The following is a 17,409-nucleotide window of genomic DNA, read 5'->3' as shown; positions in this document are numbered from 1 at the left end:
TTAAGAGGGGAGGAGTATATTTACAGCTAGAATTCACCAAGTCAAGTATTTCACACACACACACATATATATATATATATATATAAAAGCAATACTTGAATTTCAGTGTTCATTTATTTACACATACACACACAACACTCATCTACTCATTGTTGAGTTAAGGGTTGAATTGTCCATCCTTGTTCTATTCTCTGTCACTATTTTTCTAACCATGCTGAACACCCTCTCTGATGATGCATTCTGCTTCGTCTCCTTGTTGTGTGCACAGTTGTGCAATGCACTCTCTAAAAGCCCTAGATGTTATTTCCACATGCATGTACAGTAGATTGTGATGATACCGGATAGAAGGAGACGGCACTGAGGCTGGGAGAGTGTTTAGCCTGGGGCGTATTTATTCAAAAGGAAAAAAAAAATTAAAAAAAATAAATAAATATATATATATATATAGTATAATATATTATATGATATATATTATATTATATATATCAATATATGTATATATTAATGTGTATGTAACCAAACAGGAAATGGGTGTCAGACTATGTGTAGAATTTAACTTGAGGGGGCGTGTCCTCCAGCTCGGCCTGAATTTCGGGAGATTTTCGGGAGAGAATTTGTCCCGGGAGGTTTTCGGAAGAGGCGCTAAATTTCGGGAGTCTCCCGGAAAATCCGGGAGGGTTGGCAAGTATGTTATTACCTGACACCTTCTATGTTAGCTACCTCTCTTTGTTTATAATGTATATTTTCTGCTGGATCTACTCTCTATATTATGCTGCCCTTTTTTTGCTGCACCTGTTACATATACTTTGTTTGTGACATTTATATATGTCACAAACGAAGAAGTCGGCCCACATGATGACCTGCTCACCAAGGTCATAAAGCGGAAACTGAGGTGATACGGACACATCACCAGATCCTCAGGCCTTGCAAAAACCATCCTGCAACGTACCGTACAAGGTGGCAGGAGACGAGGGAGACAAAAGAAAAGATGGGAAGATAACATCGGAGAATGGACTCACCAAGGTCATAAAGCGGAAACTGAGGTGATACGGACACATCACCAGATCCTCAGGCCTTGCAAAAACCATCCTGCAACGTACCGTACAAGATGGCAGGAGACGAGGGAGACAAAAGAAAAGATGGGAAGATAACATCGGAGAATGGACTCACATGAAACTCACTGAGGCAATGAGAGCTGCTGAGAACAGAGAGGGATGGAGAGAGCTGGTCAACAGATCGTCTGTGGTGCCCCCATCGACCCTACGGGGTTATGGGTTAGGTTAGGTTACATATACTGTAATATTGTACATCGTAATTGGGATTTGTTATATATTGTATACATTATATACAAATATAATATCTGTAGGTATGTCCGATAGTGGCTTTTTGCCGATATCCTATATTGTCCAACTCTTTAATTACCGATATCAACCGATACTGATATATACAGTCGTGGAATTAACACATTATTATGCCTAATTTGGACAACCAGGTATGGTGAAGATAAGGTCCTTTTTTTAAATAATAAGATAAAATAAGAAATAAATTAAAAACATTTTCTTGAATAAATAAGAAAGTAAAACAATATAAAAACAGTTACATAGAAACTAGTAATTAATGAAAATGAGTAAAATTAACTTTTAAAGGTTAGTACTATTAGTGGACCAGCAGCACGCACAATCATGTGTGCTTACGGACTGTATCCCTTGCAGACTGCATTGATATATATTGATATATAATGTAGGAACCAGAATATTAATAACAGAAAGAAACAACCTTTTTGTGTGAATGAGTGTAAATGGGGGAGGAAGGTTTTTTTGGGTTGGTGCACTAATTGTAAGTATCTTGTGTTTTTTATGTTGATTTAATAAAAAAAACGATACCGATAATAAAAAAAACGATACCGATAATTTCCGATATTACATTTTAAAGCATTTATCGGCCGATATTGTCGGACATCTCTAAATATCTGTATATATAATATGTAAATATTACATATGTTATATTTTATATTGCTACTATGGTCAATTTTTAGTCTACATTATACCTTTTTGTTTTCACCTTTTTTTGTACCCTTGTGTGCGTTTACCTTTTCATCCTTTGTTACTGAGATATTGTGGAACAATTTCCCTTGTGGATCAATAAACTTTGTAACTCTAAATTCCCCCAGATTAGATTTACACGTGGGGTTGTGTCCAATATAACTATCATATACATGACATCATGATTACTTAATTGTCGATTACGCATATAATGCAAATATTAAACAAATATGTATCGTTAAAATTAACATATTTGTTCTTATTAGAGATGTCCGATAATATCGGGCTGCCGATATTATCGGCCGATAAATGCTTTAAAATGTAATATCGGAAATTATCGGTATCGGTTTCAAAAAGATACATTTATGACTTTTTAAAACACCGCTGTGTACACAGATGTAGGGAGAAGTACAGAGCGCCAATAAACCTTAAAGGCACTGCCTTTGCGTGTTGGTCTGATCACATAGTATCTACGGCTTTTCACACACACAAGTGAATGCGAGCATACTTGGTCAACAGCCATACAGGTCACACTGAGGGTGGCCGTATAAACAACTTTAACACTGTTACAAATATGCGCCACACTGTGAACCCACACCAAACAAGAATGACAAACACGTTTTGGGAGAACGTCCGCACCGTAACAACATAAACACAACAGTACAAATACCCAGAACCCCTTGCAGCACTAACTCTTCCGGGACGCTACAATATACACCCCCTGCTACCCCCTAACCCCCACCTCAACCGTCTCATGTCCCAAATTCCAAACTGCTGTTTTGAGGCATGTTAAGAAAAAATGCACTTTGTGACCTCAATAATAAATATGGCATATGGCTATTGGCAGTGCCATGTTGGCATTTTTTTCCATAACTTGAGTTGATTTATTTTGGAAAACCTTGTTAATGCATCCAGCGGGGCATCACAACAAAATTAGGCATAATAATGTGTTAATTCCACGACTGTATATATCGGTATCGGTTGATATCGGAATCGGTAATTAAGAGTTGGACAATATCGGAATATCGGCAAAAAAGCCATTATCGGACATCTCTAGTTCTTATCATATTGTTTCGCTCCATTTTTCAATTGTTTGCCAATTATGCAAACAGTTCTTTGAATTAGAGATGGGAGAAAATAACGAGGTTTTTATAGCTTAATGCTAATGTTTAATAGACCAGCTCATAGACCGGGTAACTAATGCCTGCCAACGAGCACCAAAATTAATTACATGTAGGAGAAACACTGCTTTTTCAAGTACCAATAACACAAATCTAAATGTGGTGTGCCGGCTGTTAGTTGCGTGTTTTAAAAAGAAATAGAGAATATAAGATTGAGACAGCAGTTCTTTGTATTTGTTTTGTTTTGCCCATCCAATCTTTGTGTGTCTAAATCAGATTGTCCATATTTCTAACCCCAATTAAAGGCCCAATTATGCCAACGCATTCTTTTAGCAGAATAATCTCTGCAACTTTAGTATAAAGTGGTTTAGTAGTTTTGCATTACTGCCAGCTCGGACCACCATAACACACACACAGTGTTAAATTAATACCCCTTCAGGCGAAAGACTGCGATTGTTTCTTTTGGCCGGCCAACACACGCAGGGTCAGATGGCTGCCTTATATAACAGACTTATTATGGTTTTCTATTCATTGAGAACAATTGCCGTATTCTGCTGCAGGTTCTTTGCGCTGACATCGCTACGTCTGTTGTTCCTGCTGGCTTCCGGTCTCGCTCTGCTGGTCTGTGTCGACACCTGGAAGAACAAGATCTGGCCCAAGCTTCGAGGTGCTCACATGTGCTATTTATCTGTCCGTGTTTTGTCTTACTTCTTCTATTTTGACTGGCCTTCTCCCCGCAAGTATTTTATCAGACAAGATAAGCCACCAGTTGGCGGGCCCACACCCAGGACTGTACAAGGGATTTGTGTTTCACCTCCCGCAGTTAATCACTCGCTTCTAAACTTGCCTCTTGTCGCGAAGCAGACGCCCCCCCCGTGATTAATCAGGCCTATTTTTGGATAGGAGATAAATGTAATGTCAACAAGTAATCTACAACTGTCTCCAATATGCTTTCGGCTTTGGAACGTTGATTCCACCCCACCAAAAAAGACGCGTTACTGAGCAGATGGCTTGTTGGCTAACATTCTTTTCTCTTCCTCACAGCTAAAAGCACGGATGAATTCGAAAGCGAAAGGTTGGTGTGCTCCCATTTTTTTAAATTGTGTTCAATCTGGAAAGAAGCCTTATTAATATTATTATTATGCAGCTTACATGGTATACGTTTGTGTAGCTGGGGCCTGGTGCAGCCCGGCGTCCTCAGCGTGCCGGAGCTGTGCCACCACGTCGCCGAGGCCTGGGTCAGCGGGTTGGTTCTCGCATCCAGCGCCTTGCAGTTCAAGCGACGCAACCCCGGCAAGGTGAGGATGACAACAGCGTAGCTGAATCAGTAAAAGAATGTACAGTGCTACCTCGGGATTGGCAATTGTGCCGACTTTTAAGAGGTCCCATTATGCAAATTCTTACCTGTTAGTACACTGCAAAAAGTCAGTGTTCAAAAACAAGAAAAAAATACAAAAATGAGGGGTATTTTATTTGAACTAAGCAACATTATCTGCCAATAGAACAAGAAAATTTGGCTTGTCAAGACTTTCCAAAACAAGTAAAATTAGCTAACCTCAATGGACCCAAAAATACCTTAAGATAAGTATAATCTCACTAATAACAAGTGCAGTTTTCTTGGTAGAAAAAAAAAAAAGATACCTTTTTTCTCAATATGTTGAAAAATGTTCATAACTTTTATGGACAGAATTTCTAGGCGGCGTTAAGGGGATCTGGTTTGGTGGCTGCAGGATTAGGTCTCTGCTTTTTGCGGATGATGTGGTCCTGATGGCTTCATCTGACCAGGATCTTCAGCTCTCACTGGATCGGTTCGCAGCCGAGTGTGAAGCGACTGGGATGAGAATCAGCACCTCCAAGTCCGAGTCCATGGTTCTCGCCCGGAAAAGGGTGGAGTGCCATCTCCGGGTTGGGGAGAAGACCCTGCCCCAAGTGGAGGAGTTCAAGTACCTAGGAGTCTTGTTCACGAGTGGGGGAATAGTGGATCGTGAGATCGACAGGCGGATCGGTGTGGCGTCTTCAGTAATGCGGACGCTGTATCGATCCGTTGTGGTGAAGAAGGAGCTGAGCCGGAAGGCAAAGCTCTCAATTTACCGGTCGATCTACGTTCCCATCCTCACCTATGGTCATGAGCTTTGGGTTATGACCGAAAGGACAAGATCACGGGTACAAGCGGCCGAAATGAGTTTCCTCCGCCGGGTGGCGGGGCTCTCCCTTAGAGATAGGGTGAGAAGCTCTGTCATCCGGGGGGAGCTCAAAGTAAAGCCGCTGCTCCTCCACATCGAGAGGAGCCAGATGAGGTGGTTCGGGCATCTGGTCAGGATGCCACCCGAACGCCTCCCTAGGGAGGTGTTTAGGGCACGTCCAACCGGTAGGAGGCCACGGGGAAGACCCAGGACACGTTGGGAAGACTATGTCTCCCGGCTGGCCTGGGAACGCCTCGGGATCCCCCGGGAAGAGCTGGACGAAGTGGCTGGGGAGAGGAAAGTCTGGGCTTCCCTGCTTAGGCTGCTGCCCCCGCGACCAGACCTCGGATAAGCGGAAGAAGATGGATGGATGGATGGATGGATGGATGTTGAAAAATATTCTTAAATTAAGTAAATGCTAGTGCCATTATCTGACATAATGATATGCGCTCGGCCTTACATTTCTTGAAACCAGCAAACTTATACTAAAAACTAATTTATTGTTCTTAATGGAAAGGCAACAAGGCAACCGCTTGTTACTCTCGGGGTCTACTCGCCGCTCAGGCAAATCATATGGTCTAAATGCACTTTTCCATCCACAACATGACATCATCGCGCCAAGTGCGTGCACTTTCAGTCAATTAGTGCGCATATATACAGCCCGGCCGCCGGCCAAATTTTTTTAAATTGTAATTTTGAAGAGTTTATCTGATGTTTATTGGGATAAGGTAAACATCTGTTCAGTATTTTAACATAAACGTGTTTGATTGTGAGGCATTAAAAGCCACAAAATGCAACGGGTCCATCAGACCCACAAACGCTGGCTGAGTAACAACAATATGAACATTACACAAGGGTTAAATGGCATCAATCGGCAATCAGCATGTTTTTTCACAAAAATCATGATACTGATCGGTGGCCAAATTAATCAGCACATCTCTATAAGTAAGTCGCGTTTTGGACATTCTCGGTTACGTATTGCTGTAATAGTTATGACAATTTTGGGTATCATTTATTTCCTATTTTTAAGTGTTTTTTTGTGCTTGTTTTCAATTTTTTAGTACAGGTTTGGGCACTGTTTTAAAAAGTACCTTTGTGGTACTAAAACAATACCCATAGCTACCCAGCGCGTTGTTGCTATATAGGCCGTAAAGGAAGTACCGTGTGAATTTGACACATTTGATTGTGCAGGTGTACCTAATCGTGTGTGTGCTTTGCAGTTTTGCATCCTGACCTGCAGCCTCTTTTCCTGTTTTGCCACGACGGGACGCTACATTCCCGGATTGGTGCTCTCCTACTTGACCGGTGAGTTGGACCAGCTTCCCATCCAGCGCAGGTCCGCCTGACTGGTCCTATAAAAAATTCACAGGGATGTTGAAATGTGATCTGCTGGGTTGCTGAGGTGAATAAAGCAGGCATGGGGTCAAATAGGTCGGACGTGGGTAATGATCCCACCAAGTGTTTCTAAAAGATGTCTTCCCTGATAATTGTTGACTTTCTTCTTGAAGTGCTGGCAATGCTGCTGGCCCCTCTGGTGGCCTACCACAGGCTGTTTCAGCGTGTGCTTGTGAAGCTGGACCCGGTCCTGCAGTGGCTGGACTTCAGCGGTCATGGGTATATGATGTCAAAGCCCTTTGACAACCAGTGTAAGTTGTCAAAAGCAATGTCGGTGTCATAACAAATGAAGATTCCCCCCTCATTTTCATTTCATCGTCTATGCAGTCCTGCGCTTGCCACTGCATAGCGTCCTCTCGAGGGAAGGCAGTGACAGTGAGGAGGAGCTGGCGGAATTCTGTCCAAAGGTCAGTCTGCATCCAGAGCATCTCAGTTTACGTACAGTACAGGCCAAAAGTTTGGACACACCTTCTCATTCAATAGGTTTTCTTTATTTTCATGACTATTTACATTGTAGATTGTCACTGAAGGCATCAAAACTACGATTGAACACATGTGGAGTTATGTACCGTATTTTCCGCACTATTAGCCGCACCTAAAAACCACAAATTTACTCAAAAGCTGACAGTGCGGCTTATAACCCGGTGCGCTTTATATATGGATTAATATTAAGATTCATTTTCATAAAGTTTAGGTCTCGCAACTACGGTAAACAGCCGCCATCTTTTTTCCCCGTAGAAAAGGAAGCGCTTCTTCTTCTACTGTAAGCAACCACCCGCCCCCGTAGAAGAAGAAGAAGGGCGCGGATATTACGTTTCATTTCCTTTGTGTGTTTACATCTGTAAAGACCACAAAATGGCTCCTACTAAGCGACAGGTTTCCGGTTCATGAAAAGACGCAATCTCTCCATCCGCACACGGACTACTATTTCACAGCAACTGCCTAAAGACTTTCAAGAAAAGCTGGCTACCGTATTTTCCGCACTATAAGGCGCACCTAAAAACCACAATTTTTCTCAAAAGCTGACAGTGCGCCTAATAACCCGGTGCGCTTTATTACGATTCATTTTCATAAAGTTTCGGTCTCGCAACTTCGGTAAACAGCCGCCATCTTTTTTCCCGGTAGAACAGGAAGCGCTTCTTCTTCTACGCAAGCAACCGCCAAGGAAAGCACCCGCCCCCATAGAACAGGAAGCGCTTCACCCGCCCCCATAGAACAGGAAGCGCTTCACCCGCCCCCGGAAGAAGAAGAAAAAACGCGCGGATATCACCGTACGTTTCATTTCCTGTTTACATCTGTAAAGACCACAAAATGGCTCCTGCTAAACGATCCGGTTCATAAAAAGACGCAATCTCTCCATCCGCACACGGATTACTACCGTATTTCACAGCAACTGAACCGCACTGTGGAACGGGAGCACGTACGGTGAATATTCGCTCCACAGGGAATGAGAAGTCATCCTTCACTGTGGTTCTAGCTTGCCATGCTAACTTCCACTCATGGTGATATTCAAAAGGAAGACCTTGCCAAAAGAGACCTTTCCAGCCGGCGTCATCATAAAAGCTAACTCGAAGGGATGGATGGATGAAGAAAAGATGAGCGAGTGGTTAAGGGAAGTTTACGTGAAGAGGCCGGGTGGCTTTTTTCACACAGCTCCGAAGGCGAACACACCTTCACTAAGACGGGCAGACAGCCTCGGACGACATACGCCAACATCTGCCAGTGGATCGTAAATGCTTGGGCAGATATTTCGGTCACAACTGTGGTCCGAGCTTTCCGGAAGGCAGGATTCACAGAACAACAGCGACACTGACTCCCGATGACTTCTACGAGACGGAACCGGCCATTTTGGATCCCACGCTTGCGCAATTTTTCAATTCGGACACCGAAGACGAAGAATTCGAAGGATTTACGAATGAAGAATAACTTCAGAAGGTGAGCGCTATGTTTATTTTGTGTGTTGTGACATTAACGTTCGAGCAACATTATGTTACTATTGCTCTACACCATTTTGAATTTTACTATGTTTGTGATTGCACATTTGCGTACATTTTGGGACAGAGTTGTTAGAACGCTGGTTTTCAATATATTATTAAAGTTTGACTGAACTATCTGACTGTTTTTTTGACATTCACTTTAGCGCAGCGTTTTTTTGACATTCACTTTAGCGCAGCGTAGGCGCGGCTTTTAGTCCGGGGCGGCTTATTGGTGGACAAAATTATGAAATATGTAATTCATAGAAGGTGCGGCTAATAATCCGGTGCGCCTTATAGTGCGGAAAATACGGTACTTTCCGTGCATATTGTAAAAACAAGATAGCTGAAAAAAAGATCCGGCCAGAGAACATTATCAACATGGACGAGGTTCCACTGACTTTTGATATTCCTGTGAACCGCACTGTGGATACAACGGGAGCACGTACGGTGAATATTCGCACCACAGGGAATGAGAAGTCATCCTTCACTGTGGTTCTAGCTTGCCATGCTAATGGCCAGAAACTTCCACCCATGGTGATATTCAAAAGGAAGACCTTGCCAAAAGAGACCTTTCCAGCCGGCGTCATCATAAAAGCTAACTCGAAGGGATGGATGGATGAAGAAAAGATGAGCGAGTGGTTAAGGGAAGTTTACGCGAAGAGGCCGGGTGGCTTTTTTCACGCAGCTCCGTCCATGTTGATATACGACTCCATGCGCGCCCACATCACGCTGGTTTTTAATATATTATTAAAGTTTGACTGACCTATCTGACTGTTTTTTTGACATTCCCTTTAGCGCAGTTAGATGCGGCTTATAACACGGGGCGGCTTATAGGTGGACAAAGTTTTGAAATATGCCGTTCATTGAAGGCGCGGCTTATAACCCAGGGCGGCTTATGGTGCGGAAAATACGGTACTTAACAAAAAAAGGTGAAATAACTGAACATGTTTTATGTTCTACTTTCTTCAAAATAGCCACCCTTTGCTCTGATTACTGCTTTGCACACTCATGGCATTCTCTTGATGAGCTTCAAGAGGGAGTCACCTGAAAGTTTTCACTTCACAGGTGTCATAGTTTTGATGCCTTTAGGAACAATCTACAAGGTAACAGTCATGAAAATAAAGAACGCATTGAAATGAGAAGGTGTGTCCAAACTAGGGATGTCCCGATCCGATATTTGGATCGGATCGGCTGCCGATATTTGCCAAAAATTGCGTATCGGCAAGGCATGGGAAAATGCCGATCCAGATCCAGTTTTAAAAAAAAAAACTCCGGTCCGTGTTTTCCAACGCACCTATTTAAATAATACATTCTACTTTTCTGCTGCTCCGTAATTTCCGTTCCGCATTTTCCAGCACACCTTCAACACATCCACAATTCTCACGCAGTTGCTTTTAGCTGCTGGCATTACACGACAGGCTCTTCTCACTCTTTCCTGTGTCTCCCTCTCACAGACAGCGAGCGCACCTTCTTACACACGTCACATACTGTCACGTCATACGTCCATTACGTATACGTTCTCTCCCAGCAGAGAGCGAGGTAGCGGCATGGCTAACGTTAGCTGTGATGCTAGCGCAGCCGCTAAGGTGCGCGCCTGCTCAAGCGTCCTCTGCGCACGGCAAATCTATGCCACGCACAAAATCAAAAAAAAAAAAAAAGCGCATAACAATTTTCGACACACGGACACGACAGAGACAACAGTTTTCGTCATCATTGTTCAAATATTGTGACGTCTGTCGAGACGCTTATCTCCATTCGGTGCCACACGTCCAGACTCCACACCATCAAAATGGCAAAAAATTTCCACATCAACACCGTATGAAAAAATTAGTGATTTTTTTAGTTGTGATTTCCTTCTCTGCATGAAAGTTTAAAAGTAGCATATATTAGTGCAGTATGAAGAAGAATGTTTTAATGTACAAGCCTTGAAAAAAAATGTTGAAAATCAAGACTACATTTCCTGCAAATGGATGCATTTCTACCCTATATTTTAACTTTAGATTTATTCTCATATCAAACTCTTTTGGCTGTCTTTTTGACACTTACATCCGGCGCCCCCCTCCACACCCCGGATTATAAATAATGTAAATAATTCAATGTGAGGGCTTCACGGTGGCAGAGGGGTTAGTGCATCTGCCTCACAATACGAAGGTCCTGAGTAGTCTTGGGTTCAATCCCGGGCTCGGGATCTTTCTGTGTGGAGTTTGCGTGTTCTCCCCGTGACTGCGTGGGTTCCCTCCGGGTACTCCGGCTTCCTCCCACCTCCAAAGACATGCACCTGGGGATAGGTTGATTGGCAACACTAAATTGGCCCTAGTGTGTGGATGTGAGTGTGAATGTTGTCTGTCTATCTGTGTTGGCCCTGCGATGAGGTGGCGACTTGTCCAGGGTGTACCCCGCCTTCCGCCCGATTGTAGCTGAGATAGGCTCCAGCGCCCCCCGCGACCCGAAGGGATTAAGCGGTAGAAAATGGATGGATGGATGGATGGATGGAATTCAATGTGATTATCTTGTGTGATGACTGTATTATGATAGTATATATCTGATAGTATATATCTGTATCATGAATCAATTTAAGTGGACCCCGACTTAAACAAGCTGAAAAACTTATTGGGGTGTTACCATTTAGTGGTCAATTGTACGGAATATGTACTTCACTGTGCAACCTACTAATAAAAGTCTCAATCAATCAATCAAAACACATAGAATCATCATACTGCTGTGATTATATGCATCAAGTGTTCATTCAAGGCTAAGGCAAAATATCGAGATATATATCGTGTATCGCAATATGGCCTTAAAATATCGCAATATTAAAAAAAGGCCATATCGCCCAGCCCTAGTTCAATGATGCCATTTCTGTTTGTCATGTATAATTTTGTCTATTTTGTGTTTATCCTTGAATAAACAGGTCAGTTTCTTGTTACCAACCATTGTGTATTATTCAAACTCCCCTAATTCAGCTGGCTAGTTGTTATCAAGAGTACTAAAACCCTTTTCAACATGATTCTGACAACTAAGTAAACTAAATAACTTTAAACTTTAATACATGCTCGGATAGGCCAGTATCGGTATCAGATCGGAAATGCAAAAACAATATCGGTATCGGATCGGAAGTGCAAAAACCTGGATCGGGACATCCCTAGTCCAAACTATTGGCCTGTACTGTACATTTGTGACACTTAATGAGCAGAAAAATCACAATTTACATTTTTTTAAAGCACTCATGAGCTGTCAAGTGCATGCCGAATCATGCTATGACACGCCTTAAAGAAAGTTATATCGGGAAAAAAGACCACATAACAGCAATAGTAAATTGGAAAAATACAATGATAAGAGAAAAATGGGAAAGAAAGATGATAAATACAAGAAAAATGGAAGAGAAACACAAATACTGAAACAATAAATATAAAAAAAATACTCATGCATGAATGTAAAAATGATATGGCAATAGATAGAAAATATTTTTAACATTTGTTTGCTTCAGAGACCATTTTTTTCCCTAAGTTTAAAGATAAATAAATACAAATAAATATTTATACATATATATTATATATATATATTTTTTTATATAGCGCTTTACATAGTGAAACCCAATATCTAAGTTACATTTAAACCAGTGTGGGTGGCACTGGGAGCAGATGGGTAAAGTGTCTTTCCCAAGGACACAACGGCAGTGACTAGGATGGCGGGGATCGAACCTGGAACCCTCAAGTTGCTGGCACGGCCACTCTACCAACCGAGCTATACCGCCCCAAATAAATAGCCATGTGTGGCAGGTTTGGTTCTTTGTCAGTCCCTCCGTAATTCCCAATCGCACCAATTCCCCAAGCCTTGCAACGGCCACAAATTTTGACTAATCGGCGTCATTTTCGCCAATTGAATTTGTTTCTGATTCGCACCTAAATGCGCACGTCAACTGTCTTTTTTTGTTTCTTGTGTAGACGAAGCAGAAACTGCAACGTGTAACAATATCAACTCTTTATTGGTCAAACAGAACAATTGTAGCTCAAACTTACTTCTGGTTCCTGTCTACTGCGCTAAGCTTTCTGGGTAATGTAGTTTATACACACTGGTGTCCGGCCTTACTAGTTTCCATGTATTTATATATTTAACCTTTATTTATATCCAAGGTAAAAAAAAAAAAAAAGATTTACAGATTCTCATTTGAAATGCTGACATGGCAGAGAGGCAACATTTACATTTAGAAATGCTTTTAACGTGCAGAAGTAAATGTGTTGGAATGTAAACGAATGTTTAGGATGGACAAACACTTTTCAAGCAGCTCTGTCATGCACAAGTTGCTGACACCACTGAAGGCTTCCTTTTGCAGTGTTTCTGTAATTACCGTATTTTTCGGAGTATAAGCCGCTCCGGAGTATAAGTCGCACAGGCCGAAAATGCATAATAAAGAAGGAAAAAAACAAGTCGCACTGGAGTATAAGTTGCATTTTTTGGGTTAATTTATTTGATAAAACCCAACACCAAGAATAGACATTTGAAAGGCAATTTAAAATAAATAAAGAATAGTGAACAACAGGCTGAATAAGTGTACGTTATATGAGGCATAAATAACCAACTGAGAACGTGCCTGGTATGTTAACGTAACATATTATGGTAAGAGTCATTCAAATAACTATAACATATAGAACATGCTATACGTTTACCAAACAATCTGTCACTCCTAATCGCTAAATCCCATGAAATCTTATACGTCTAGTCTCTTACGTGAATGAGCTAAATAATATTTGTTGATATTTTACGGTAATGTGTTAATAATTTCACACTAGTCGCTCCTGAGTATAAGTCGCACCCCCGGCCAAACTATGGAAAAAAAACTGCGACTTATAGTCCGAAAAATACGGTAGTTATAATTAAGACAAAAATTGGACAACGAGTTGTGAGTATGTGCTTTTACTGCCATTTAGTGTGTACTTTTAAGTTTGCCTTGTATAAAACGAGTAAAAGGGCTATTTGTGGAATACTCTTCCTTTGCATATAAGAAATACCCGTAGTAAGATAGGATTTAAAAGACTTGTAAAGATTTATCTGCGTTGAGATGCTGTTTTCATTCATTGCTTTGGTTCTAACTGTATATTTTAATTGTGTATCTATACAGGTATTGCATTATGATAATGTGTGTATTGTTATTGTTATGATTGTATCTAGAGTATGTTATTGTAACTTATATTTTAATGAGGACCCCAGGAAGACTAGCCTGCCGCTCATACGTCTGCTAATGGGGATCCTAAATAAACAATTAAACATCAATACAGTATTTTTTTTTTCCTAACTTTGTTGCAATCATGTGCTTTAAGTGTTACAAGTGTAGGAGCCTAAATGCTGTTTAAGTTCATTTACATTTTATGTAAGGTGCTTTATGTTTATTCAGCCAAAATGGGACTATTTACTTTATTTGCATGCTTTGAATAATTATAAGATACACTTTATTTGTAATTTTTACTTTTGTCTAAATTTGACGACGTAACTGTTTTAATTGCATATATGGCGGAAGGATCTGTGTGGTAAGATGGTTTGGACACAAGGTATTATGGGTAATGGCAGAGCCACACAGTTTTTTGACCTCACTTTACTTTTTCTAACTCTTTTTTACTGTAACAAACTCGCTTCATTTTGCCATTCATTTGTTCCCACGTCGTTATTGTTTTACGTTTTTGAATGATTGTGTTCACAAGTAAACGATACAAAACGAAGAGGAGTGTCTGGAGTTTTGTTTGTTGTTGCGGGAGCAGGAGAAAGTAGAGGAGCGTCAAACTAAGGCTACATTAATTGCAAATTGATAAAATTACAACTTAATTAGATTTTTAAAAAAGCCTCAAAATATCGAAAATTAGCCACAACGGTCTGTGAAATTGTGGAGGGACTGCTATGTGTTTAAAAATAGTGCTGTCAAACGATAAAAAAATAAAGTCAGATTAATCCTAGCGTTGCACGTCTGAGGATAATGCATACTTGCCAACCCTCCCGGATTTTCCGGGAGACTCCCGAAATTCAGCGTCTCTCCCGAAAACCTCCCGGGACAAATTTTCTCCTGAAAATCTCCCGAAATTCAGGCGCAGCTGGAAGCCACGCCCCCTCCAGCTCCATGCGGACCTGAGTGACGTCAGGTGCGCAACACCACGTAAATCGTTGGCCAACCAAAAAGTAACCCCAGTACCTATAGCAAACATTCACCAGGAGATGACAACAGACAAACATAGATCACTCTATTACATTATTCCCCTTTTAGAAATGTATAGAAGTTACTCAAAATAAACAAACAACCCAACCAAAAAATGCAGCAGCTCAATTAAAAAACTGTACTTAAGCCACATTCTTTTTCTTTTTTTTAGTACTGAACTCTTAACCCTCATTTGTAAAAAAATAACATGCTTATTATACAAACAGTATTTGTACACCTTTAACACAGATTGTTATACTGTCTTCAGAGATTCAGTTTTTTTGGTGGTACTCGAAACCTTTCTGGGTACCTGCGAAAGGGTGTTCAGCATGGTTGGAATAATAGTGACAGAGAATAGACAATTCAATTCAAGGATGGACAATTCAACCCTTAACTCAACAATGAGTAGATGAGTGTTATGTGTGTATATGTGTAAATAAATGAACAGGGTTGGCAAGTATGGGATAACGATATCTGCCCAAAATGTGTTGCCAGAGAGAATGAGTCATTCTGTGATGCAGATGATAATTGTGTTAATGATTATTGTGCTGGATTCATCTGCATTAATTTTGACTGCCCAAGTTAAAGTGAGATACCAAAGCTTGCGTTGACATCCTGAAGATATTTTATTTGACCGTTTCTCTGTTCTGTTCTTCTAGTTTGATGACCTTATAGTCACAAAGGAACTTGCTTTGACCGACTCGGAGCACTCTGATGCTGAAATTTCCTACACTGACAACGGAACATTTAACCTATCCAGAGGCCCGACGCCGCTGACAGAGGGCTCTGAAGGTGAGTTTTCGCTTGTGCTCATTTCAGTGCGGTTTTATTGATGGTCTCTGCCTTTTTTTGTTTAGATCTGGACAGACACAGTGACGCCGAGGAGTCCTTCGCTCAGGATCTCACCGATTTCCCCTCCATTAACCCTGACGCCACCCTGATGGACGACGACGACGACACCAGCATCGGTCTGCCGAGCCACCGTGACTCCGTGCTGGATGTGGACGCTCACCTGGACTCTGACCAGGACGATCTGGACTCGGAAGTCTCCCTCAGCAGCCTGACGACCGCCTCCAACTTCACGGGCGACCTGGCCGGGGTCATCGCCAGCAACATGATCCAGGCTGCGCTGGTGGGTGCCATGCAGCCCCGACGCCCCAGCGCCCACCGCAGGCAAGCCCCCCCGAGGGCGGGCACCCGCCATCGGAGCCACCGCAAACAGTCCAGCTCGGAGATGGACACGGACTTGGACACGGAGGACTTTGAAATGCTGGATCAGTCTGAACTGAGCCAGATGGATCCCCTCGGAGAAGGGGGAGCACGGGGGCAGAGTCAGGGGTCCAACTTCCTGTCCAGCCTGCTGGGTAAACAACAGTAACAATGTGTTTTAGAAATTGTATTATTTGAGTTTCGCCTTTCTAGTCAGCTTTAATCACTGTGAACCCCACCGCCCCCCGTTATTCATCATCAGTCCTCCAGCTGAGCAACAGTCACTATTGATATAATAATCGATAAGCATCTTTTTTGAGCCATGCCCTTTTCGCTTTCCAACGTCTTTCTCAAGGAGGTCTGGACAAAAGAGGGCTATTTATGAACTTTGGGACCAAATCCCACATTCCCATTGGAGCCATCCATGTTGCGGTCCCCACATCTTTTATTTCTCTACAAAATATTGCATAACTTGTGCTGCTGATTTGACTTTTTAGTTATCTTGCTGGTTTCCAATGTTGAACTTGATTCAAAGCAAATTTTAGAAGACAATCTTGTTTGGTTTGACACATGTGAAAGATTATTTACATGGACATCTCAATAAATTAGAATATTGTGCAAAAGATTTTATTTCATACTATATATATATATATATATATATATATATATATATATATATATATATATATATATATAGTACAGGCCAAAAGTTTGGACACATTTCACGCGTTTGCTTTATTTTCATGACTACCGGTATTTACATTGTAGATTGTCACTGAAGGCATCAAACTATGAATGAACACATGTGGAGTTATGTACTTAACAAAAAAAGGTGAAATAACAACATGTTTTGTATTCTAGTTTCTTCAAAATAGCCACCCTTCGCTCTGATTACCGGTACTTTTTCGCACACTCTTGGCATTGTCTCGATGAGCTTCAAGAGGTGGTCACCTGAAATGGTTTTCACTTCACAGGTGTGCTTGAAGCTCATCGAGAGAGTACCAAGAGTGCGAAAAAGCAATCAGAGCAAAGGGTGGCTATTTTGAAGAAATTAGAATATATAACATGTTTTCAGTTATTTCACCTTTTTTTGTTAAGTACATAACTCCACATGTGTTCACTCATAGTTTTGATGCCTTCAGTGACAATCTACAATGTAAATAGTCATGAAAATAAAGACACACATTGAATGAGGAGAAGGTGTGTCCAAACTTTTGGCCTTAACTGTATATATATACTATAAAATGTAAAATTGTTTACATTTTATTAACAATTTTTCATTCTCATGAAGTACTGAATTTA

General features: G+C 41.4%; 1 protein-coding gene across 2 annotated transcripts in view; it reads left to right on the top strand.

Annotated features, from left to right (window-relative positions):
• The window catches only part of retreg3 (reticulophagy regulator family member 3), a 29,206-nt gene that overhangs the window by 11,301 nt on the left and 496 nt on the right, over window positions 1-17,409 (top strand). The window contains exons 3-10 of one of the 2 annotated variants that reach the window (XM_061981955.2): window positions 3,724-3,830; window positions 4,208-4,238; window positions 4,335-4,461; window positions 6,567-6,651; window positions 6,855-6,992; window positions 7,069-7,148; window positions 15,558-15,690; window positions 15,756-17,409. The exon at window positions 15,756-17,409 is cut by the window's right edge and continues 496 nt beyond it. In XM_061981955.2, the coding sequence (XP_061837939.2) occupies window positions 3,724-3,830; window positions 4,208-4,238; window positions 4,335-4,461; window positions 6,567-6,651; window positions 6,855-6,992; window positions 7,069-7,148; window positions 15,558-15,690; window positions 15,756-16,276 (1,222 nt within the window). In that variant the 3' untranslated portion in view covers window positions 16,277-17,409. Of the gene's footprint in view, window positions 1-3,723; window positions 3,831-4,207; window positions 4,239-4,310; window positions 4,462-6,566; window positions 6,652-6,854; window positions 6,993-7,068; window positions 7,149-15,557; window positions 15,691-15,755 lie in introns of both variants that reach the window. The other variant, XM_061981954.2, reaches the window with a different exon arrangement.

This window comes from Nerophis lumbriciformis, linkage group LG24 (genome assembly GCF_033978685.3).
Source record: "Nerophis lumbriciformis linkage group LG24, RoL_Nlum_v2.1, whole genome shotgun sequence".
NCBI classification, from domain to species: domain Eukaryota; kingdom Metazoa; phylum Chordata; class Actinopteri; order Syngnathiformes; family Syngnathidae; genus Nerophis; species Nerophis lumbriciformis.
The sequence above is the reverse complement of the archived record's forward strand: the minus strand, read 5'-3'. Positions and strand labels throughout refer to the sequence as shown.